At 41.3% G+C, this 24680-nt stretch overlaps 1 protein-coding gene across 2 annotated transcripts; it reads left to right on the top strand.

Annotated features, from left to right (window-relative positions):
- Window positions 1–1502: 1502 nt before the first annotated feature.
- LOC114060779 (cytochrome P450 2J6-like) lies at window positions 1503–11626 on the top strand. 2 transcript variants are annotated; one of them, XM_027890561.1, is made up of 9 exons: window positions 1503–1673; window positions 2965–3127; window positions 4242–4391; window positions 5447–5607; window positions 6628–6804; window positions 8146–8287; window positions 8962–9149; window positions 9586–9727; window positions 10816–11626. In XM_027890561.1, the coding sequence occupies exons 1-9, from the start codon at window positions 1503–1505 to the stop codon at window positions 10992–10994; spliced, it is 1473 nt and encodes a 490-aa protein (XP_027746362.1). In that variant the 3' UTR covers window positions 10995–11626. The 2 variants fall into 2 exon arrangements, with proteins under 2 accessions (XP_027746362.1, XP_027746361.1); XM_027890560.1 differs by lacking the exons at window positions 1503–1673; window positions 2965–3127 and adding an exon at window positions 3855–3966.
- Window positions 11627–24680: the final 13054 nt, after the last annotated feature.

Below are 24680 nucleotides of genomic sequence, written 5' to 3' on the forward strand. Positions count from 1 at the left end.
AATTTTAAACTTAATGTTTTGGTTTGAAGAAACAATTTTTTTCTGATGTTATGTTTTGCTTATTTCAGCCTCATAACGGGCAATGGTACCTGACTTGCACTGGAGCCCACCTCATCTTGCATCCCACCATGCTGTCCACCACAGGCACAGATCAGGCCATGAAAGACTGCACTCCCATGCTGTCCTCACTGTATCATGCAGACAAGTATACACCCACAATAGCTGCAAAGTTTGGCCAAACGAAGGAGATGGATTGCTATCACTGAGTCACATTACTTTCTCATGTTGCCAGGTTTGCAAAACAGCACATTTATGTCTGCGTTGGAGGGCACAGCAGTGTCTTGTTCAGACTTGTACTTCAATTTTAGCGAAGACGCTTTGTCTTTGCAATGCTAGACCAAATCCTCTGGTAATTGGCACACAGTGCTTTCCCCCTGTCTGTGCTTCAAACTCAGTGTGAATCCCTTCATTATCAGAGCACAGATTGTTTTTATGTCTCCTGTAAACTTACTGATAACTGGTAATAATATCCCAGATTCTGAAATTGTTACAAAATGTAGAAAACTAACTAAGGCACATGAAGCTTTCAGTTTGGTTGCATACTACAAAAAAAGCAATATTAAAAAAAAATTAATTACATTTTTAATTAATCTTACAATTTAAAGAAATTAAACATTCTGATTTTTTGAATTATTTAATTGTAATATGAGTTTTTAAGTACTATCACCATATCATTCACTTGGTAAAACACTTATTTTTTCCATTTACTGGAAAAAAAGTTTGATTGAACACTCAAGGCAAATTTTTCAGAAATCACATGTAGCAATTTTGTCTTCTAACTGCATCCTTGGTCTTCAAGTACTCTTGTCTTTGCCTGTGGGGACATGTTTGTGCTGGCCAGCAAATCTGAATTTACAACCACAAATTTAATAATGTTTGTGACTAAAGCATCTGGAAAATCCAACCTATTGTAAGTATGTACTATGCACTATTGTAACTGTGTTCTATGTAACTATATAATCTAACCAAGGTGTAACACTCACAATCTGAATTCAGTGATTCTGAGATGAACCCTTACATATGTTCTTAAAGTATCTGAGGCAGATGAAACCGAGTTTCACTTGTTTCAGTGGTCAACAAGGGCTTTCAAATGGTGTCTCTCTGATCCAGATCTCCCAATAGACTCCAGAAGTTCCCTAGCACAAGCTTCAGGACAAATACTTTGGGTACAAGGGATTTCACATTTCCGTTCTAAGGCTTGCTATAAGCAGACAGGTGTGCTTTTGGACGAGGATCAGTTCGATATATCTCAGTATGGCAAATATATGGGGTGCAGCAAAAGGGCAGGCAGTGATGAGGAGGGAGGGACAGAGGGAGGGAAAGGAATTGAGACTTTATATAGCTCAGTCTGCAGACAGAACTGGTGGAACAACAAAGAAGAGCACCTTTTCCAAGCTCCAGTACCTTCTTTTTGATAGACAAGCCAATAAATCAGCTCAGAAATGCTGACAATAACTCAAGCTTTTGTAGTCCTGATAATTTTTTTGTTAATTGTTCAGTTTTTCAAACTGCGAAAAGCTTGCAAGCAGTTCCCTCCTGGACCAGCTCCTCTCCCATTGCTTGGAAACTTGGTGCACCTGAACTTTCAGTTTCACCGGGATCTTCTGATGGAGGTATTTCTTCTAAGATGCTCTTAATTGGTCATTTTTAGTCACAGATTAAAAAAGCCTGGTATGTTATTAACCAGATTGAAGCTTTTAAGTCTTAGAAAGTTACAGACAAGGTATGGACATACAAAGATCAACTTGGTTCCTATATTCAGGTCACTTTCTTATGTAGAATTTGTCATCTTCATGAAAATCCTAATGTCCTTAAGAATCAAGTAAACTTGGGGACAGGGTTTCTGACTTGGAAAACACTAATAATATAAAATATGTTTCTGTACTGCTGCTAAGTCCCCATGTGATACTTCTGAAAATTCTGACTGGCATTACCTAATTTAATCACTAAGGGACAATATGTTGAATGTGTATGTATGCTTATAGCACAGGAAGGGCATTCATTCCCCATCGTCCTACACCTCCTGATAGCTATCTGTTTGTCACTTGTTTTTAATGATAGCTGCAGTAAGTCTTCTAATGGTTTACAGATGACCTCTAATTCAGGTGTATATGCCTAGGACAGCACACATGGATCACTGAGTGCACAGCAGACTTAGGCAGTGATGCTCCAACAGGGAGAGGAAAACTGAAGAAGTATTAGGAGAAGCAAGTGACTGGTGTGAGCAGTTGGATGTAATTCTAGTGGCACCTTAGACACTGTGTACCATCTCTTTTGTATCATTGTGGGTGTGTTGGAGCAGAATCCCATACTTGTACAAAGGTTCTCCCATGAATGATTGGATTTCCTCTGTCATACACCCATCTCTGCTTGGATAGCTCTGCTGTGTCCAATGCTCTCCTCAGTGCTCTGAGGAAACCCTGGACTCGGCTGCAGCCTACTGGCATTTCATAGCTGTTGACTAATTTCTGGCTCCACATCCTCTCCTGGAGCACAGATGGTGTAGGTTTAGTCAGCTGGTTTCCTTTTGCAAAGAACAGGCTCACTGGAGGCACAGAGCCCCAGAGCCTTGCAGAGCGTGGCTGTTCAGATCAACAAAGTACAAATGTTGGGGTTGGATGTGACGTCACATAAAGCACAAAGTTTTCTTTCTTTTGCATGCGGTGTTGCTGCTGGCTGCGCTTTGAAAAGAAAATCAGTTTCCCCAGGGTAAATAAAATTGGCTGCTGAAAGCAGTATTCTCAGCAAAACAACAGTCCCTCTCTGCTTCTATCTACAATTATATGCCCGGGGATGATGTTTTCAGCACAAAACTGTCCATTGGTGAATAGCAGGTGCAGTGCCTGTTCAAAATGTATATATGGGACTTAATCTGTTCTTTCCTGGCACCTTTTCCACTTACAGCTGGCAAAAACTCACGGTAACATATACACATTGTGGTTCGGGTGGAACCCAGTGATCATACTGAATGGATTTCAAGCAGTGAAGGATGGCATGACCATGCACCCTGAGAATGTTTCTGGGCGGATGGTGTCACCTTTCTTCAGGGCAATGGCCAAAGGAAAAGGTGAGATTTTCCCGCCACAAATATAGCACAGGAATGTTGACTTGGCAAACTATTCTGCCCTCCTGATTTCCCATCAGATACAGTCCAAGTCCTCAATTACCTCTTGAGAATAACTCACAATTTGCTGTGGTGCTTTTCGTACTGAGTTTTCCCAAGCCTGGGAAACGCTCCAGGTTGTTTCTAGGTGATCTTTTTGCTGTTTTCAAGATGTATGTATGTGAACCAGCTCAGAACTCAGTGATCTTGCTCTCATCACAGACTAATCCATTGTGCTGCACATGATTTTGCTGTACATCATGTGAATGCAAAGCTTGTTTGGTAACTATATATAATAGTTGCCAAATACTTTCCATCATGAGCAAGAGACCCATGAAACCCTCCTTCAGAATTTGCATTGCTGTATTTGCAGACACTCTTAAAATTTTTTTGAATATCCTTTGACTGTGAGAGTGCCTCTGACACAGGAAAACTCACTTCTTCTTAGTGTATTCCAACAGTTTGCAGTCTTTTCTTTTCCCTTCCCTGCATTTGCTATACCAAAGCAGACACAGGTTGTTTAAAGGTAGGTAAAGCCTCACCATCACAGCTCTTCAGGCAACCACTGGTTCAATTTAATAATCAGTGGAGTGTTCTCTCTTCCACAGGAGAAACAGAGACCAAATGTCACTTATCCTTCACCTTCATCACCTCAACTTACAACCATCACATTAATTGATCTATACCTCCATAAACATACCCTGCCCTGTACTCCACTCTGTGGAAATTCATCCAGTTACTCCTGTCCTGAGCATGATCACTTGACTATGGCTAAAGCAGATTTCCTAAAAAGGCACCTTAAGGTATTCTTTTTTTTATTTCAAGACATCAAGAAATGGAGCAGTCAGAAAATCCTTAGACTGTTCTTTTCAATTGTGAACTACAATCAATATTAAGACGATGTGGCCTAGTTATAGTTTGGGTATGTTCGGCTATGATTTCTGGTTATCGATAATTTCACCTAAAGATATTTGTATCACAGTATATTCCCTGATTTATTCCATTTATTTTATAATACATATTTAAATGAATCATTCATGTCTGTGGCAAATATTGATACGCCAGGGAATACCCTCAGGTATTATGTTGGCAACTGGTCGCTCCTGGAAGCAGCAGAGACGCTTTGGAATAATGACTCTACGCAATTTGGGAATGGGAAAAAAAGGCCTGGAGCATCGAGTGCAAGAGGAGGCCTCTCACCTGGTGGAGTTTTTTGTGAACCTAAAAGGTAACTGCCTGCTAAGAAACCAAGCACTTTTCAATCTGGATCCATATCTTCAGTATGCAAACTTACTTACCCCTTTTAGGGTCAGGGTCAGATCCACAGCGGTGTATCCAGACTTGCTAAAGCCTAAGAGCAGATAGAGCACAGAATCACAAGTGGGAATTTCTTTCTAAAATAGCTGTTCATAAACCTAATGAAGTTGTGAACTTCTGAGATTCTACCTCCATGGGCTGATTGTTTGTCTGTAACATGATTTTACAGTGACATGGTGCCACTGAATTGCACAGCCAAGCAGTTCTCAGGCTGCCTGCAACAGGTAACTGAAGAGTATTGCAGAGCTTGGTAATTTCAATGACATTGGGTGCCACTGATATTTTAAAATCTGTCTGGCTTAGTAACTACTGGCAAGAGAATCAAAGAAAGTAGGAGGTGGGAGGGAACTTCAGTGGATTATCAGGTTAATCCTAGAGTCCAAGCCAGGATCATTTCTACCCAAAACATTTTTTATGGATGTCTGTCTCATAACTTTAAAAAAAAATTATCAGGCAGAGATATGATGATCTACTGCTCACAGCTGAGGCTGTAATAGTTTTATTATGTATATTTTGCAGTTCCTGTCCATCTATTCTTCTTCTTAAACCTTCCCAAGTTCATCCAGTCTTTACGTTTTTGAATGTCTGTAACTGAATTCCCTTAGTTCATCTCTAGTGACATTTTTTCCTTTTTATACTGTGATTTGTCTTCCTCCAGACAACTGAGGACAGCAGATTTCATATGATATCCTGCAACAGATCTTAGTTGGACAACATTATTTCACAGAAAGGGGTTTTAGATTGTTTTAGAGCTATGAGGAAACAGTGTCCTTTTAACAGTGTCCTTTGCTCTAAGGCTATGTTTTATTTTCATTAATTCATGTTAGTGGCACATTTCTGTCCCCATTCATGCTCCAGCTGGATAAAAGGAACATTTTATGCAGTCTCTAACAACACTTTGTCCTATCTGTATAAGGAACACTTTAAGAAAACCCTGAGAGTGAATATCTGTTACTGTGTTTGCAGGAAGACCTGTGGATCCTTCTTTCCCTCTTTTCCATTCTATTTCAAATGTGATTTGTGCTGTAGTTTTTGGATATCACTTCTCTGATGAAGATAAAACCTTCCATGAAATGATCCATGCCACAGAGAATTTATTCAGGTTTGCAGGCAGTTTTTTTCATCAGGTGAGTACATCATATGCTGGTTTTTTTTCTGAAATACGTAGAAAATGAAAGAGCAAATACAAAAATGCACCTTTACTAAATACAGAGCAAGAGGCAAATGCAAGTTGGGAGAGAAGAAGTGTCCTGGGAACCTTATTACTGCCTCTTTGGCTATGAGGACATTTTTTAAAACTTTCTTGTTTCTTTGCAAGTTTAGGGGGTATCTCTCTCTGTTGACTCCTGGTTTTTAAGTCCTTCAGCATTTCTAAGACTATTAACAGAAACCTTTAAATTTAATTTGAGACTGGAGTTTGTAATAAATCTGAACTCTGAAGTTCTGCTCCTCCCACCTCTATTTACTTCTCTCCTCCAAAAATTGGTATCATTGAATTCACTGTTCTGTTTTTTTCTACTCTGCAAATTGTATGCTGAACACTTTCTTTGCTTTTTCCTCCTTCACAAATAATAAAATATTAATTATGAATTTTTTCCTTACTTCATAATAGCTCTCAATTCACACATTGCAAAATCAATACAAACATTCTCTGACAGTCTCACAATTCTAGTTCTGTCAGAGAGTTTTTGGTAGGTACTTCCCACGACATACCGTAAAGGACAACTTTGCACTTGAAGGGTCTTGAAGTGCACTTGAAGTTTCCCCATGAATTAGACTTTGTGGTTTAGACCCTTAAAGAGCATCAAGCTGTGTGTAATGGGGAATATGGATGGTCAGGCAAATTCCATTGACAGTTGAATTTTACAGGAAAAGGCAAACTAAAATGCTGTTGTGGTAGTAAAGCTTTTCAGCAAATCTTTGGGGCATGAGCAGAGTGTTGTCAGAACTGCCTTGACCCCTGGAATTGTGTCAAATTACTAGTAAAGTTTTGCCACATGATGGCAAAAACCTCCTCAAAGCAATACTAATTTGTTTATTCCACTATCAACATTTCCAGACAGGACAATTCAGCCTTTTGGTGTCTCTAAAAGCAGCTTTGTTAGTGACAGAGAATTCACACTACCTCTTCTGTGTCACTTCTGCAGATGTACGAAATCTTCCCTTGGCTGATGTGCCGTCTCCCTGGGCCTCATAAGAAGGCACTGGCTTGCTATGATGTCCTGAGTTCTTTTGCAAGAAAGGAGGTCAGAAGACACGTGGAGAGAGGGATACCAGCTGAGCCACAGGATTTCATTGACTTTTACCTGGCTGAGATGGAGAAAGTAAGTGTTTGTTCTGTGTGATCACACCTTTATGGAGTATGTCAGGGGGTGAACTCATGAGCTATCATGTGCTTTCCACAAATATTCATGTGCATACTTCAATCCTGTAGTAAATATGAGAGTTTATTCCTGTAAGTTACATAACTTTGGTAGAAACCACCTCACCTTCTACAGCAAGGAGGTGTACACATTGTACACCTCATAGGTACAATGGGTTTAAATATGCATAAACAGGTAATTTCCCTGAAACAGAGGACTGTGCTTCTTTGGGATTCAGTGTGTGCTCTAACACTGGCTGTCCTTGTGCCACATAACTGTATGGTTCCTCCCTTGGCAGGAAATCATTATCCCTGTTTTACCTCTAATTACCCCACAGTTTGAGACCTGGTTGGCTTGGCGCCTATATTCTAATTGAATGGCCTAGGACAGGGCTATAATAAGCACTAATCTTCTTCCCTGCCCAAGCTATTATTTTCCATAGTAGGAAGTGGCTCATGAGCCAGAGAGGCTGTCTAAGAGCACCAGAGTTTCTGCTTCAAACTTTACCTTTTTGGGGTACTTTTGGGAAGTAAAAGAAGCATCTCTTTCCTGGGGTAGATGAAGTTTATGTAGCTTCTACATCTGATCATAAGTTTTCAGCTAATCAGGCTGCCACACCCTTACAGTGTTGGCTCAGGGGCTCTGAAAGGAGCTGATACATCATCTTACATTTTATATCTTAATTGAGTATGACAAGATTTGTTAAAATAAGCATTTTAGAGGCAAAGATTTCTGGTGTCAAGGGTGCGATTTATTGCAGTATTTATTGCATTATTTTAAAATGTTTTGCCTTTTTCTCTAATATATTTTTACTTTACTCCCTTATTATTCAAAAGAAAATATTTCCCCTCCCCCAGTTCACATTTAACCTGAACTGAGAAAAGAAATTACTTCCAAGGTGTTCTCTGGAGATTCTTTTATTCAGACGGGATTTCCTTTGATATTTTCTAGCACCATTTGCAGACCAAGGCCTGAAGAGTGGCACACTATAGGGCACTTGTATAGAAGCACACTCTAATCTAGCTGCAAAACTTGTAGTGTGCTTTAAAGTTTTCATGATTAGGTCATCAGACATAGAATTGCTTTTTTTAAATGAAAGAATATTCCACTTCATGAAAGACAGCAAGGCAGACTTACCATGTCTATTTGGGAAATTACTGAACTCTCAGAATTAATCAAAACTGTAATTTTGACTATTCTTTGTGCACATGCCAGCTGTGGAAATAAGGACTCTCACACAGAGGCCGTATAAGATAACCTAATTTTTATGCCTTAACTTCAACTTTTTATCATCATCTGCAGTCTCAAGAGGGGGTCAAGCCCAAGTATGATGAAGACAATTTGGTCTATGTCATAAATGATCTTTTCCTTGGTGGATCGGAGACCTCAAGCACAACACTGTACTGGGGACTGCTCTATATGGTCGTGAATCCAGATATCCAAGGTGAGAGAGATTCTTGTGAAATGCTGTGGGTACTGCAAATGTTAATGATGGCTGAATAGAAAGAGTTGCAGCCTGGCTCTCACTCTCTGAAAACACAAAGAATGGCAGCAGAGAAAAAAACACAGACCCATTCTGTGACCTGACCAAGCCAAGTGGCTGAAGGCACTTGCAGTGAGATCAAAGTTAGTTCTTGGCAGTGACAAGTCAGTGAGATGCTCTGTGTGGAGAGTTTGCAGGTGACTGATGGCAGCAGGAACAGAGATCAAAGCTCTGAGTCCTGTTTGTACCTGACACCGTTCAGGTATGAGGAATGCTAACATAACTTTGTGGTGTTTGCCATACAGTGTCATCTCACACTTATAGCAGCCTATGTTCACTGCCCCTCCTGTGAAGCAGTGAGCCCAACTCTCCTTGCTGAGCACACCAGTGCTCTTCACAAACTACTGGACCCCTTGCAACCCTCCAGTGTGTCCCTGGACCACACTATTGGTGGGTTTTTCCTATGCATTTTAATTGTCCTATATTAAACTCAGGTATTAAATAATATTAAATTGCAGATTATAGACCTAATGCACTATGTTGAAATAATAAATTTTCCTGTTGCTCTAAGAAAAGAGACCAGTTAAAATATTTTATACATTTCCTCATCTGAAGTGGTGAATATTTCTCCACAGAGAAAGTGCAGAAGGAGCTGGATGCTGTTCTGGGTCCTTCCCAGTTAATTTGCTATGAGGACCGGAGAAAACTGCCCTACACAAATGCTGTGGTCCATGAGATTCAACGCTTCAGCAACATTGTCTTTGTGGGCATGCCCAGGGTGTGTGTGAGGAACACAACACTGCTAGGATTCCCTGTCAAAAGGGTACAGACACATTTTCAGCTTCTGTTCTTTCTTCAGCAGAGAGACACTTATTTAGCTTTCCTTTCAGTTTTGTAATCCATTTTCAGTCTATAAGCTCTTCGCCATTTAACTCAGGAATGTGGTGCCTGGGAAAAGGTCACTTTTTGTGGCCACACAAATTAGTCCTTTACTTAATGTGTAGGTGCTCAGACAGCTGATAAGGCCCCTACCAGGGAAGCCTTGAGCTCCTGCCCATCATCACAACTGCAGAGACCAGCTCTGCTTGGCTGGGGATGGACTGGGAGGATAAACTTGTTTGCCAAAGCATTGGTTAAGGTTCCTCTGCTCAACTTGGCACTTGTGCAAATGGCAACAAGCAACAGTTTTTTCTGTCAGGCAGAAACTGATGGGTGACAGACCAGTATCTGGAAGGGAATCAACAGATTCTTCTTTGCAGGGCACCGTTGTTATACCAAATATAGGATCTGTTCTGTATGACCCTGAGGAATGGGAGACACCTCGACAGTTCAACCCGGGCCATTTTCTGGATAAAGAAGGAAACTTTATCCCTCGAGAAGCTTTCTTACCATTCTCAGCAGGTAAATGCACTGGTAGTTTGAACTGACCCAATAGATAAAATACAGAAGAGAGAGATTATGGTATTTCTTCAGATAACATCTTCTATCTCTGCTGTTTGCTGCTTTTAAAGAACAGTACTGGCTTGTTTCTGCCAAGGGAGAGGCTTCTGTGCCATCATATCCCAAACTGTCCTTAGGACCCTGTGGTGGTAATCTCACTCAAACTGGGCTAGTTGCAGGCTGCAGTCATATACAGGTTTTGTCTGTAGTATTCTTTATACATACTTAAGTTCCTGAGAATAAATGTGTCTTGTTTGTACTGGAGTTACTTGCAATCCCTTTTAAAGGATCAAGCTGAAAGAAAAGCAGAATGCATCCTGCTAAACAAAAGATTAAGTTCTTGTTTACAGAACTGGAAATCCAGTTGCAAAAGAAGGAAATAAGATAGCAGTGTATGCACAGTTAGCAATCACACATAGCAGTAAGGTTCCTACTGATTTTTTTGTTTTAGTTTCTCCATTGATATAACAGACCAGTCACCTAGATGTCCATTCAGCAGTGGTTTCTTAACGAAAATGGCTTTTTCTTTCCTTTTATTTATCTGCTAGTCTGGAGATATGAATGTATTATTCACCTGTTCTGCTCACATCATTGGTGCCAATGGAGAACTCTGGGAAATGAACAGTAGGCTTCATGCTTTGCCTATGAGGTGACCAAGCCTCTGCTCAACTGCAAATGCCATTACTAATTTTGATCCACTGATGTTAACTCACTAAGAAAGCATGTGCAAGCAGCTGGCAGATTCTTTGTGTATGACCCTGCAGCTCAACATCTCTTGAAAAAGGAAAATAATTTTCTATCAGGTCTAGAAAGAAATTATGTTTGTACATTAGGGATTTTCATTGAAATTTTCATTTGGTGTCTCCTAAACTGTGACATTGGATCAGATCTTTTTGAGAAGGAATTCACATAGTTTTAATTCTGTGGCTTTCATGATCCTGTCAACAACAACAAAAAAAACACCCTCTGCTTGCAACAAGAATGAACTAAGTGACTGTGAAGCTGAAAAATTCCTAGATACTCACTCTCCTCCCCTCTTCCCTCTGCAGGGCACCGTGTGTGTTTGGGGGAGCACCTAGCGAGGACCGAGCTCTTTCTTTTCTTTGCCAACCTGCTGCGGGCTTTCACCTTCCAGCTCCCCGAGGGAGTGACAGAGATCAACACAGAGCCCATTTTGGGGGGTACCCTGCAGCCCCACCCGTACAGGGTTTGTGCCATTCCACGCTAGGCTGCAGCAGTCACAGACCAGCACGAGACAGCCACCTTTATCTCTGTGAATTTCCTCTCAGTGTATGAACCTCCTTCTACTAGCCAGGATATTGATATCAGTCTATCCCAGAGCTATTCAGAAAGTGGATGCAAGCCAAGATCCAGACTGTCAGTACTTTTGTTCTGTTCTTTGTGAAAGTCACAGATATTCTCGCAAGGATCTTAACCAATTTCTCCTCTCGGAGAGCAAGTGATGCCAGATGCTATGGTTCCCAGATGAAGCCAACATACTGTATTCTCTTGTCCTGGCCAAGCAAAACCATCCTCATGCTCAGTCCTGAGCAAACCTCAGTAAAATTCAACAGAGGATTTCAGCAAGAGCTGAGTAGGTGCCATTCCTATGACTGGCCTGATAACCTCATGTAATTTGAATCTGAAAAACACCCTTTTAAAGCCCTGTTTTGGTTTTAGTGTCCTGAACTTAGACACTTTAATTTGTTGACATGTTGCAAATAAAAAAACAAAACAAACAAACAAACAAAACCAAACAAAACCACAAACCAACATCTAAATTCCAGGAAACACATTAGAATGTGGGTAATTTGTGTCTGAATTTGATGTTAAGTATCTTCCACATACAAGGTAAAAAGAGTCATCTTAAAGTTGAAGAAAAAAACTTAAATTTGGTGTTAACTAGCAGTGTAAATGTGTGACTTCGCAGCCTGATCATAGTTATAACATATTGCCAAATTATTTGTTAGTTGTTTGCTTTAATTTTAAGGATGTAGAAACACGCTCATAATCAATTCTGCTCAGAAGAAGTATAAATGTAAGATGAGAGAGTCACTTTGCCAGCGGGCTTCACTGGTAACTCCACAGCAGAGGAACACAGAGACTTTGGAAGGCAGCCTCTAGAGGATATTTAAACACCTGATACTCCTCATTTTCTCTGGACCCTTTTCTTCTTTCATTACAACCCACACCACATTTCCTGCTCTCCATTCAATTTCTTTCTAATCATCCTTCCCCAGTTTCAGTTCCTGCTCCCACCTACCCTTTATCCTCATAAACTCTATTTCAGGATTCACCTTGATATGATGACATCAAGCTTCTGTCTCCTTTTTTCTGCATTAGTATTAGTCGAGGAATCCACGATGAGCTGAAAACCATCACCAGTGTGTTTTCAGGAGGGAGTTTGGAAAATCTGATATATTTGTTCTTTATGGCTCCAGATCATGGAAAGAAGAGCACAGTAACTATGGAGGGCACACTATAAGTGACCTAGTGTGAGAAAAGGCATAAATGACAATGTGATGCAGGAATTCTAAAATATCTGTTACTTCAAGTAGCTGTTCATTGGCACTGATTCAACTCAAGACCAAGACAGTTTGAGCATACAGCTGGAGGTGACAGCCAAGTTCAACTGTAGCTTTGTTAAGTCAAAATTCTGCAGAATTCTCGAATAAAAAATCACTTTTGGAAAGGATTCAAATGTTGGAGTTGAGTAGAGCTGCCCGTAAACACTGCTGTAAACTTAGCATTGAATTTGTATTGAGGACCAAAATTGATTTTATGTTGGAATAGAAACTATTTGTAATTAAATCACTGTGGTACACCTGAACTCTCTGACTTTAATAACGGAGGAGAATGCTGCTACAAAAAAGTGAGAACTACTGAAAATCAGGCTGAGCCTGACCAGATCCTGGCGTGCCTTGTAGCTCTGGCTGTGGTCTGCTCCAGCACAATCCAGTTTTGGCAGGCTTGCTGGGCTAGAAGGGAAATTAGGGCAGCAATAGGTTTCACAAAAGCAATAGCTGTAATAAATAATCCAGCCTGTTACTCCACACAGCGTATCAAATAGTGTTCCAGGGCCTACACACTTCTGCTCAGCCTCCTTTCCACCATTGTCTGTGCTTATCCTCCACCCTGCCCTCCCACACCTGCTCCTCTCCACTAACCCTGCTAGAGGTGGTGCCTCTCACTGCCTTGGCCTGCTCCACTTGTCATCTTGCCACTCGCTGAAGAAGCTTAATCATAAGATGTGTGTGAAACTGGTTGTGCTCAAGGGCTGAAACAGTAAATCCGCTGAGGCTGTGCTCACTCCTGTTGGTAGATGGCTTCCCCATAACTAGGCAGGGCTCAGGAGTGGCACAAGGTGGAAGTACTGGGAATGTACTGCCCATTTCAGCCACTCCAGGACCCCGTCCACCAGCCTCCTACCAGGCAGTAAAAAGAAGCACATTTGCTTTTGAAAAATCTATTACAAAATCTGGCTGAAGAGCAGAGACCCCCAGCTTTACCTTTGGCCTGCTGAGTTTCCAGACTGACACAGTAGTTTAGCTATTCCTGAGCAGTGGAGCCAGTGTGGTGTGTGTAGCCTCCTATATGGATTAGTCCACATGGGTCAAGCAGTGAGAGAGTTTTCTGGGCTAGCGACCTGCAGCATCAACTTATGTATTCCTGTAAAGATGTGAAGAGAGATGATGGAGGAAGGCAAACAAACTCAGGAAATGTGATAAAATTAACTTTGCACTTCCTCCTTTGGCAAGCTTGGGAGTGCTTCTGATATGGAAAACCACACTGTTTCTCCTCCTCTCAGTAACTGTCCAGGGTTACAGACCTCCAGCTCCTGCACTGACTGAACTTTGGCAGTGGAGAAATTTGCAAGTTATAGGGAAAGAGCTGAAGTGATCCCAGGGCACTGGTTTGATGACAGCAGTTACTTCGGGTTGGCCCAGATGGTCAATTACTCAACTGACTTCCCTAATTCTCTGTCCACAGCCCTTCCCATTCCCTTCTGGCCCCTCCAAGTGCTGCTTTCCCTCCTGTCCATCATCTGTCATCACTTGGCTACCCACTGTTACAGCCCCATGGCACGTGTCTGCCTTAGGCCATCAAAGGGCTGCCAGGTTGAAAGGTGTACACCCCGCTGCTGATGGCTGCAGTGGTGTAACACCTCTTTTAATTACAGAGATTAACTCTCCCACCCCATCTTTTTTTTTATTTTATAACCAGTGTCAACCACAGCCTCAGGTCTCTGAGTTGAGGTAGAACTGTCATCCTTAATAATATCATTTGGAAGGTTTTGAAATTGGGTTGCATGAGTCTATTCCAGAGAAAGATGTGCAAATGGGCATATTGCTTTTTAAAGCACTGTGATTCCTTTGGGGAAAAGTCAGTTCATGTCACAGATCTGCAGAAGTGTTGCTTTGTTTCATATTTGCAGGATAGCAGGAGTGTGTCAATCCAGAAAATCTAAACTATTCAATGTTGGTGGATAGGAGAGAGCTGCCTAGCATTACACTCAGCTCTGCTAAATTACAGTTAAGGAAAATATTGGCACGTTGTCTGATCCTCTGCTAATTTTTTTCTTGTGTTTTTCTTTCTGTTTCATGGTGGAGCTCTCCTGGGTAGCAATATTAGTGCCACAACCATAAGCAGGCTATGTGCCAAACTCTAGGGAAGCTATTTACCCTGGCAAAAGGAAAAAGCAGACACTGGAGACAAAGAAGACCTTGTGCAAAAGTTTATAGATTTTGCATCCATCCAAAGACTAAAAGCAAGAGTTGATTTTTTTCTTTTCTGTTCAAAAAAGTTGTTTGGGAAACTGGTTTGCACCAAAGAAGCAGGCTAAACCACCCCTGTTGATGCTTCAGGGTAGGACCCTGTGAATCTACAGCACACAGTAGGGGAATCTGACATTTATGGGATTAGATTTGGAAAAAAATAATATTATCTGCTGCACCAACATACACATTTGGGGAAACTATTTCTGTACTTTTCAGGAAGTCTAGAAAGCCTTGGACAAGCAGGAGGTGAGACAACAGGAGATGTTTGTTGTCTCTGCAGTGGAAAGGCTGGCGTGTATCAAAATCAACTAAAAGGGAGATGGGTCAGAAGAGCCAGAAGGGGTTGCACTGCACATGCCTTGTTGGTAAGCTGTGCCTCATAAGGGGATGTAATGTATTTATTTATTTATTTTCAGCAGTTGGATAGATTTTCAGCAGGAAAATTACTTTAGGGTTGTTTGATACCAGTACATTGTTTCTGGTTTGTCCTGCTCTCACAAACTTTTCTAACGCATCTGCTATCACAAGCTGTCAGAAATGGAACAAGAGACCATCTAAACTTTCACCTGACACACTATGGCTGTGTGAAAGTTTTGTAAAACTCAGAATTAAAATAGCTTCACATTTATCTTCATCAAGAACATTTATTGTCATAATCTTACATTTTCCATTTGAACAATTTGCTCTTCTTTCAGAGAGTGCCCTGACCAAGCGCCTGCTGAGACTTAACTTGGGAGACTAGATGCTCATCTAAGCAATTGTAATCCCGGAGTATGAGCCAAAATGCATTAATGTTATTCATTTGTCTCTGATTAAAAGGTTTGCCCCTGCAATTTTTCAAAGCTTAATTTATTCATTTGCCAAATGTCTTCAGGTAAGAAAAAAAGCACTGTGAACAGGGAATCAGATTTTCTTTAGTACTAGAACAAAATTTCATGGTAAAAAAAGAGAGAATATGCTAATTGAATTAAGGCTACACACACTTCCTTTAACACATTGTTAAGGAGCCATTTGCCATCGGATATGAGATCTGCATCCAACTTCATGCTCTCAGGGCTGCCTTGAACTGGGAACAGGGGTAACCCAAGACGAGGAAATCCCTCCCCATAAAATCCTTGTGCCATAAATGTTATCTGCCCACTTCTTTTTTATCTTCAATATCTCCATTATATTTATCATTACTACATTAATGTTTGCAGCCAAATTAAATTGAAAGTAACAACAAACCTCAGTGTCACATAAAAAGAGATTTATGGAGATTTGAAGACAGTTGAGTTTCAACATGTAAAAAATATAGTTTATGTACTTGCAAAAATCATCACAAACTCAAATATTCAGTGGCAGAGAGAGAGGAGGGAACTGTGTATGCGCTGCAGAATAAAGCAAGGGCCAGAGAGATGAGATAAACCACACCACACAGTGACTGCAGCACAAGCAACAGCAAACATGGGATCTGAAGAAAAGCTTTGCCATTTCACTGAAAACATTACAGCTAAGGCAGCTGTAAATCAAATGGTGGGAGATATGGGCACTGCAATTTGAATCAGCAAGTCCCTTTGTTATTTTAGATTTGTGGATAAAAACTGTACCTGGAAAAGGTCAACTCTTCAACCTTTTTCCAACACACATAGGCAAATTTCATTTCATCCTTGTCTCCCAATCCTTTGAGATATCTCTCTAGATTGAAATCATGCTGTTAGAAATTGTCCTCATTTGTTGAGGTGAATTACACCTTACTTTTAACAGAAATTCATAACCAGGGGTCTGGTCTAATCAGCTCTACCATGAAGGTGCCTTCTCTGAGAACTAAATCTTACTAAACCAAGAGTTTTTGCTTGTTGGAGTGTTTTGGTTTTTTTTAGCTCGAGTGAGTTCAAACCAGTTCACAGTCATGATATATAAAAGAACAGTAAAGGATGAGTTTATCATTCTGTGGGTATTAAAAGGGTATAGCGGAGGCAGGTAGCCAGTCACAAGTAGCTTGTTCAGGGAAACAGACACCAGTCAGGAGCTGGAGTACAGCTTTATTTAGCAGTGCAAGTCCCCCAAAACATCACTTACATTCTTGACTGCATGGTATACAAAGTTCTTGACTGATTATAGACTAGTGATGAGACACCATACAGGATTTGGGTACCCCACCAGGGAACTTTGTAAGAGGTGAGGTTCATGTAACTCAGTTATGAGTGTCCTTATCAACAAACCAGTAATTTTAAAATCTTCATTTATCTTTCCAATAGGAGAGCTTTAATTTTCTGATCCCATCTATTAACCTGCTTCTACTACCCAATGGGGGAATCAGAGACCTCAAGTTTAGGTGTTTAAATGTATGTTTGCCCTGAGAAGGGAGATGGGGGTAGCTGATTCTCAAAAAGGTGTTACACCACAGCCTGAGGGAGAACTGACCAGTTTGGATATAAGAAGTGGATGAACAAGACCCCTGCCTGGCTCCAAAGTTTTGAGTGGTCCCTGCAATGCAGTAATTCCTTACAGCTTGCAGGAGGGCAGAGCCTAATCTGGACAGTGCCAAGGCATGAGCTGTGGCTTTGTGGCCAAGCTGGAAGCAGCGGAAGAGCAAAACACTCTTTCTGTTTGTGAAACCTGATGGTGAGCTTGGGCTGGACTGGCAATAGCTGAGCTTTATAAAATACTGTGAGCAGAAAAGGGGAGGAAAGATGTCTGAACTGGGACTAAAAGTACTGGGGAAAAAATGGATTCCTAAATCCGGAGAGACATGTTGGGGCTCAGGGCCTAAGCCTGAAAGACTTTCCAGAGAAAGACGTGTTGGAGGGAGAGAGCAACATGGTTTGTAAAGAAGGAATTTGTTCGGAATCTGGGGGAGATGGCAGGTGAGCAAAAAACAATGCTTGAAAAAAAGGAGGAAAGGAAGAAAACAAAGATATGCCAATGGAAGAGAGAGAGAAGTGACCATGACTGGTAGAAAGCTGGTGCCTGCTCATTGAAATTTGGCACCTGTTAGAAGAGTTTGACAGTTCCCAGCCTCCACTTCAATAGCTGGTGCCTCAGTTCCCTTCAGTCAGTCCCATGTCCAGCGCTCTGCCCCACTGCCACCGGCTGTAGTGATGTTAGTTTTTCAAGCCCAAGAAGCAGCCTTGGCAGGTCTGCTGTCCAACTTCTCTCCAGTCTCCACTCCACTGCACTTAGAGGGCAAATTTCTGGCCCTCCATAAGGTTTGAGGGTACTTTAGTCTTGAGGCAGCTTTACACAGTGACTGCAAATCTCAGAACAGTTTTAATTTGATTTATATTTTTTGTAAGCATTTTACTTATTCTAGTTTCCGTAAAACTGAGTTTGAACCTGCACCCCTGAGCACTGGTAATATTTGTCTACCTTTGAGATGCCTCTGTGGGTATCCTCCACAAGGCAGCTTCCACCCTGTGATTCCTTTGGAGTACACAGCGCCAGGGCTTCAAAGACGGGCAAGTGCTTGAAAACCTGCGTTGGTGCTCGTATTGTTGGCAGCAGGTGCTTTCAGAGCATTGTCTGCTATCAATACCCTTCAGCATTTAGATACATCCACTCTGGTGTGTTCAGTGCCGTGGCCAGTTTTGTTTTGGCTATTTTGTAATGTTCTGTAGGTGCATGGAAAGATTCATTTCAATTAGTCTCAGTAAAAACTCACAGCTATGGCTGGATACTCACTGAACCAGATAAGGTCTATATGAAGGGATGGTACAAAGGTATATAGAATTAGGTTTGACTTGATTTACCATCCTCTCTGGTGATTAGGAAGAGTTGAAGAGCAGAAAATGTTTTGCAATATGACATTTTTAAATTATTCTAAACTCCTTGCAGAACTCTTAAAGGAAAAAGGGGGTTTTGGGTCTGGTTGAAGATAAAAATGAAGACACAACGTACAAAAACACAGGAAAATACTCCTAAATAATGTGGGTCATTCTCCAGGATGCTCTGAGGAGCCACTGTAAATCTGTATGAATGATCTGTTAAGGTGGTTCCAAAGAGCTCATATTAGCTGGAACAAATGAATGACTTTATATGTGTATGGAAATGTATCTTACAGAAATGAATAAAAAAATTGTGGGTTTCACTGTAGATTTCTCCTTGCTCCAGAGGCATCCACAGGAAATAAAGCAATCAAATTTAAAAAACACAGCAGCTATGAACCCTATCTTTTAGACCAAATCAAAAGGATTTAAATTATTTTCTCCCTCCATGTACTGAGGGGAATAATAATTTAAATGAAATTTCCATTCAAAATAGCTTTTACAATTCTTCCCTGGGGAGAAGAGGGAAGTCTCAGTAGGAGCTGAGAGACTAAAGTGCACTGGGTGAGAAATAGCTGGTGGAAAAGTGTCATCCATTAAACAAATTTCAGCTCAGCAGCCCCTTCCCCGCTGAAGGTTCCAGAAAAGAAAATTTACAAGGAGCTTAGTGAAGTGGTGGGAAGGAGAAAAACATCTTTCCTACTGTTGGAGTAAAAGGAGTTCAGCTTTTTTCCTGATAAGCACTGAGGACAGATGGGGAGCACCAAGGAGACAAGGGAGGATTCAGTAGCTCCAGTTTTTCTTTCCTAATTAGCAGTGTCCGAGCTGTGCTGAGAAAAGGAGACCAGCCCTCCTGAGCCAGCTCCTCTCCCCACCACTGAAAACAGGCTTCAGGCTCTGCTGTCTTCAGATACCACAACCAACACAACATCTGCAGGAAGTTATACAACTTAGATATTTTAAAGTAGCTGGTAGATAGATGATAAAGTAATCTAAAGATACCATGTAAATAAGGTGTGTTATACATGGAGTGATGCTATATCTGTAGTTTACTCTTGCAAAAACATACGTCACTGCCAGAGTCCATGGAAAAAAACGTGGATTTAGGGGAGCCTGCTGAGCCCTGAGAGGGAATGAAAATACAGTGTTCGTGACTCAGGCAAAAGTCAGTTAAGAAAATAGCATTTTCCCCCTCGGGGAACAGTTAAGTCAATTTGAAAAACTTCAGTTTACTGTTGCAAGCAGAGGCAGGCTAACCAGGATATTTCCAATTTCAAAATAAGTCACAAAGTGATGGGGTATTTAGCAGTACTTAAAAACTTCCAAAAGAAATCTGTGGTGCTCCACACAATAAATACAGATTTATTTAAGCTTCTTTCTTTGAAAAAATACTAGCCCAAATTATGCCAACCTACCTACCTTTATTTTACCATATTTGATGATAATCCATAGTCACCAGCACATTTCAGTGAAGGTCTCACTCTTCCCCAGCCCATTATTCCTTAAGATCTATTGCTGTCCACTGTGATCTTACGAATAAGAAATTCTCTCTAGAGTGAGAAACAAGGAGAGACGTGACTTAAGCATTCCATGGAGCAACCAGGATACTCAAACTTCTAGAGGAGGGGAAAACGACTGACAACTTTGGCATTAATTAAAACGTGTTTTGGCTTCAAGGACACAATCCAGCACCTTGAGTCAGACAATCAGAAGTGTTTCACAGATCACATGTTCCCTAATGCAAATGTTGCTATTTTGCAAAAAGCCATGAAGACTCTTAGAGGGAAAGTCATATGGTCTGGGAGAGGGGTCGTATCATCCTGGGAGAGGAGAAAGCAGATTGCTCAGTATTGAATGATTTTCTCATCAGGAAGATGATTCCCAGGGAAAGAAATCAACATACCACAGGGGATGTGAATGTCCAAGAAAAACATAGACAAGGTCCTTTTTTTGTGTGTAGTCTTTCAGGTTAGGTGTTTTGGATGTTTCCTACTGGTGCTTTAGCCACATATTTTCAGATGTTGCCAATCAGAGTTCTGAAACTGAACCACCATTATGGTGTCAAAACATATCTCTTGGTAAAATTAAATAGCAGTTCTTACAGTCAAAATGTAATTTGGATACTTCAATATGTTGAGAGCACTGCTCTCAATAGAAAGAATGAAGGCAAAGCTGCTATGTGTTTGTTACTGGTCTATGACATTTTTCCCTGGCTCCCCAATCATCTCCTAGATCTTCACAAGAAGGTTTTCACTTTTCAGGAGCTTGCATGTTTTGCACATTCTTTGATAAAGAAGGAAGACACAACAGATGCATTTTCCAGTGATACTGGAGGGCTCTGTCCCTGCATGATGACACAGGAGACAATGTTTGAGAAGTGGGACTCTCTAAACTTGTCCTAAATCTTTCACTGAAATAAGAAAATTCCATGGAGTGTTCTGAATTCAGCAGATCAACAGATTTCTGAAAGAAACATCTACCACTGAAAAACTTCCATCTTGATCTTTTGCTGTCATTCAAAACACTTTTTAACACTGTCTAGGAGACAGGATGCTTTGTTCAGACATGAGAAGACAGAGACTTATGAGATGATACTCCTATTTCATACTGCTCTTCACATTTATTTGGTTTGGAAAATTAGAGATTCTGCTGTCTATTGTTTGCAGAAGTCATCTGGAGTTGATAACCACATGTTGTAATGTTGGCTCTACTCTGAACTCGCCCCTCTCTTTCCTGAAGATTAAAGGCAATCCCAGCTCTGCAATATGACAAAGACAGCCTGGCCTGGGTTCTCCACAACCTCTTTTTGGCAGGAACAGAAACTGCAGCAACCACTTCGCACTGGGCACTGCTCCATATTTTGACTTATTCCAGAAAACAGGGGAGACTAATGAGGTCACATGCAAAACTGCTTGGATTGTGCTTTCTCAGGGAACACACCAAGGACAGTACAAAGTATAAACACTTGTAGAACTGCATCCAACTGAAAATTCATAGTCTATGTGAGCTGACAAACACATCTGATTTATTGAGAATCATGGGCTCACCCAGGCCTGTTAGCTTCATCTTGCTGCCTTGCTCCTTGGCAAGAAGTAGTCACTCTTTCTTCCTTTCCGTGAGAGAATGAAAGCAGAGGGAGCTGAGCATGCAATAAGCCTGTAAAATGACAGCAGAGACTACAAGGTCTCTGCAACTGTGCTGCTGAGCACAACCAGTTCGCCAGGTCTCTCCCAGGGTGGTCCTGTGAGACAGCAGCGTTGTGAGTTGCACATTTGATGAGAGAAAGGAAAACTCCCATCTTGACATACAGCTGCAACATGGGATCAAAGTAATTTCTTTCTTACAGACCACCAGGGTCCTCCCCCAGTACAGCCTGTTCTGAGCGGTGGCACATACTCTGAAAGTCCTACAAATTCCTAATCCTAAAGATTGTCTCAGAGAAAGGTTTGATTTGGGTGAGAAAACAGTGCTGGCGTTTCCCAGGCTCTTTTGCAGCATTTTGAAGTATTTTGCAAGGCGTCATTGTCTTTCACTATGTTTCTGAGAAAAATCAAATTTATTAGATTTGTTTTCAGTCTTTCATAAAGTTCTCCCATTATAATGTCTCTCTATCCCTGAGCCATCCATACATTTAATACCTGCAAAATCTTATTAGGGCATTAGCTGAGAATGTTTTAGTGCATTAGAAGGAAACAATTACCAGAGAGTGTAATATAATTTCTGTACAGGGTAGTTCTCTGTCTACTGTCACTGGAGTGGTTAACTGGGAATGTATTTGTGACAGCAGCAGCCCCAGGAGCTAGCTAAAATGATCAGTGAGTCTGCCAAAAGGGGTCGTCCTGCCCCTGTTGTCCTTGGCCACGTTCTCTCTGCTCAGTGAGGCAAGAGCCAGCAGGTGAGCGTGTTCAGATTGCTGAGCCAGCAGAAATCTATTGCTGCAACTAAAACTGAAAGGCTTTACCCTAGATCAGCCAAATGAATCCAGGCATTTTATAGCTCTATGGTTGCTGGATCCAACCCTGGTGAAAGGGAAAATGAGGGGATGGGACTATCTGTTTTCAAGGCATCTTGCTTACAGGTAGTTTACAGACTGACTGTAACTTGAAGCTACATGAAGCAGCTCGCCCATAATCACAGAGGAGGATGTGTACCACAGTGGGGAATTGAACCAGGTCCTTAAAGTCTAAGCCAATGTCCAGACCAGGGAACCAGCCTTGTTCTCACTGTGATGGCTAAAAGGGACCCACCTCAGTTCACCTGATCCATTCTCCTGCTCACTCTGTGCACAGTGTAAGGGATACACTCCATTGCAGTCCAGCTGCATTCACTTGGGACTAGACATATTTTATTTTCCTGGGCTGTTCAAGTGCTCCAACATGCCTAATGCCTGTGAGAGTGTGGATCTAGGGGCTGGAGGCTCTGGGACTAGCAGGTCACAGCTGAGTGAGGACAGACATGAGAACAGCAATGTTTTCTAAAAGTCAACTTTTTATGTGTGTTCTTCTCTTTCTCTGTTCTCTGATATACCTAAACATCCAGAAGGCCAAAAGAATGCTGGCTCCAGGACTTACACCTCTCTCCTTAACAATCTGTGGACACTGGACTTCCAAATTCACCATGAAACACTTTTGAAGTTACTGATGCTTCTTATAGTTTCCCAAGTAGTTGAGGTGTAGACTCCTAATGCATCTTTGGCTAGAATGTAAAAGCACCTTTCGGCTCCTTCTTGGCTTCAATCTGAAATGTGAGCTTTCTAGGCAGAACCTCAAGCCCTCTGTCTCCCTGATGGACTTTAGAGAGGACAAACAGTGAGTGGAAAGGCCTTGTGGCAACAGTTGAAAATAACATAAATTGCTAAACAGTCACCTGTCTAAAAATAACGTCTAAGGAATCCTGTTATTACAGCACAAGTTACAAGGAAGAAGGAAGGGAAACAGGAAGAATAATCAAACCTTCTCAAAGAGAAGCAGAAAGAAAAGTTTCTTTGCTTAAGGACTGAATCCTGTAGCACTTATTTTGGCAATATTGCTGGTTACCTCTTGTCACAAAAAGGCCATGGAGTGCTTCCTTGGACAGAGGCCTGGCCTGCCTGGTGCAGAAGCAGCAAAGCAGGTGAGACTGCAGCACATTAAAGGTGTTACTGCTCCAGGCTAGTCCTTACTGTTGAGGATGAGAATAAAGGGGAAAGGATGAAGAAAAGTGTTGCCACCTGTGGTGTTACAATACTGAAGGCTGTACTGAGACAAAATTTCCTCTTACCTGGAGTTCTGCTTGTTTTGGAAGCATGTTGTAAATGTCAGTAATAATCAGAGCCAATGTGCACTGCAAAACAACCCAGTGGGCAGATTAAAGTCTCAATCCACTTGACTGCATAACGCACAGAGCTGCAGCCAGGTGACATTGTATACGCTATTTGGTACAGTAGGGTATCAACACACTGGTTTTCTGTCGCTTTTTTTTTTTTTTTTTTTTTTTTTTTTTTTTTTTTGACAGTGTAGAGACACACTGCATCTGCCAAGATGAGCTAGGAGGGATTCATGCTCAGGATTCATGCCATGACCCCATTTCTGGCTGTCCTGGGAAATACAGCTATATTGATAAAAAGTGGAGTCACTAAGCCTATGACTTACAGATGTGTGAGACAAAGTTCAGGCACCCTGTCTTCCTGGGTGTACAAAAGAAAAACCAAGTTCTGCAGTTCCTTTGGGTACTAGATGAAAAACTGCTCAGGGATTCAAACACTTAATTCTTCTTCCCTCTCCACCTTACTTGGGCTATTAAAGTAAAAGGCTGGACTCCAACTGCTGTGAAAACCATTTTTCAAATTACTTTCCCTTACGGAAAACAGCCATAGCTCACAGCAAGTGGCAGCAACCAGGTGTCTGATCATATTTGCATGCATTTTCAGTATGGTCAGCATATTTTAGAATCCCTGGTTACATCTTTTGTTTCCAAAAATTGCAAAGGAGCAATGCATGTGCCTCCAGAGAGATGCAATCCTGTTTATAGGTGCTCTAAGCAATGAACCCGAGTTCAACAATACAACATTACCAGTGGATTCCTAATAGCAAACTGCAGAAGCACGGACACAAGTGAAAACTGTGCTCAATCAAACTCTTAACAGCTTACAAATGCCATGTTTTCACCAGTTCCCAGAAAATCCCTAGAGCAGAGATGTGCCTTTTCATCTTTTAAGTGTCCAGCATACATTACTGAAGTGATGCAACTGCTCAGAAAAAGGTCACGCTTTATATATATAGCTACATAAATATGTATATAGTTACCTATGGTGCGCACATAATCTTTGTTCATGTCTCTGGTTTACATTTTACAATCCCTGAAACTGATGTTAAGAAATCCTTATCTCCTATCCCATACAGTGAAAGGCTA

The sequence above is a fragment of the Empidonax traillii genome, unplaced genomic scaffold (assembly GCF_003031625.1).
Source record: "Empidonax traillii isolate 1590-97213 ecotype Southwest subspecies unplaced genomic scaffold, ASM303162v1 scaffold292:size1342341, whole genome shotgun sequence".
Lineage (NCBI taxonomy): Eukaryota > Metazoa > Chordata > Aves > Passeriformes > Tyrannidae > Empidonax > Empidonax traillii.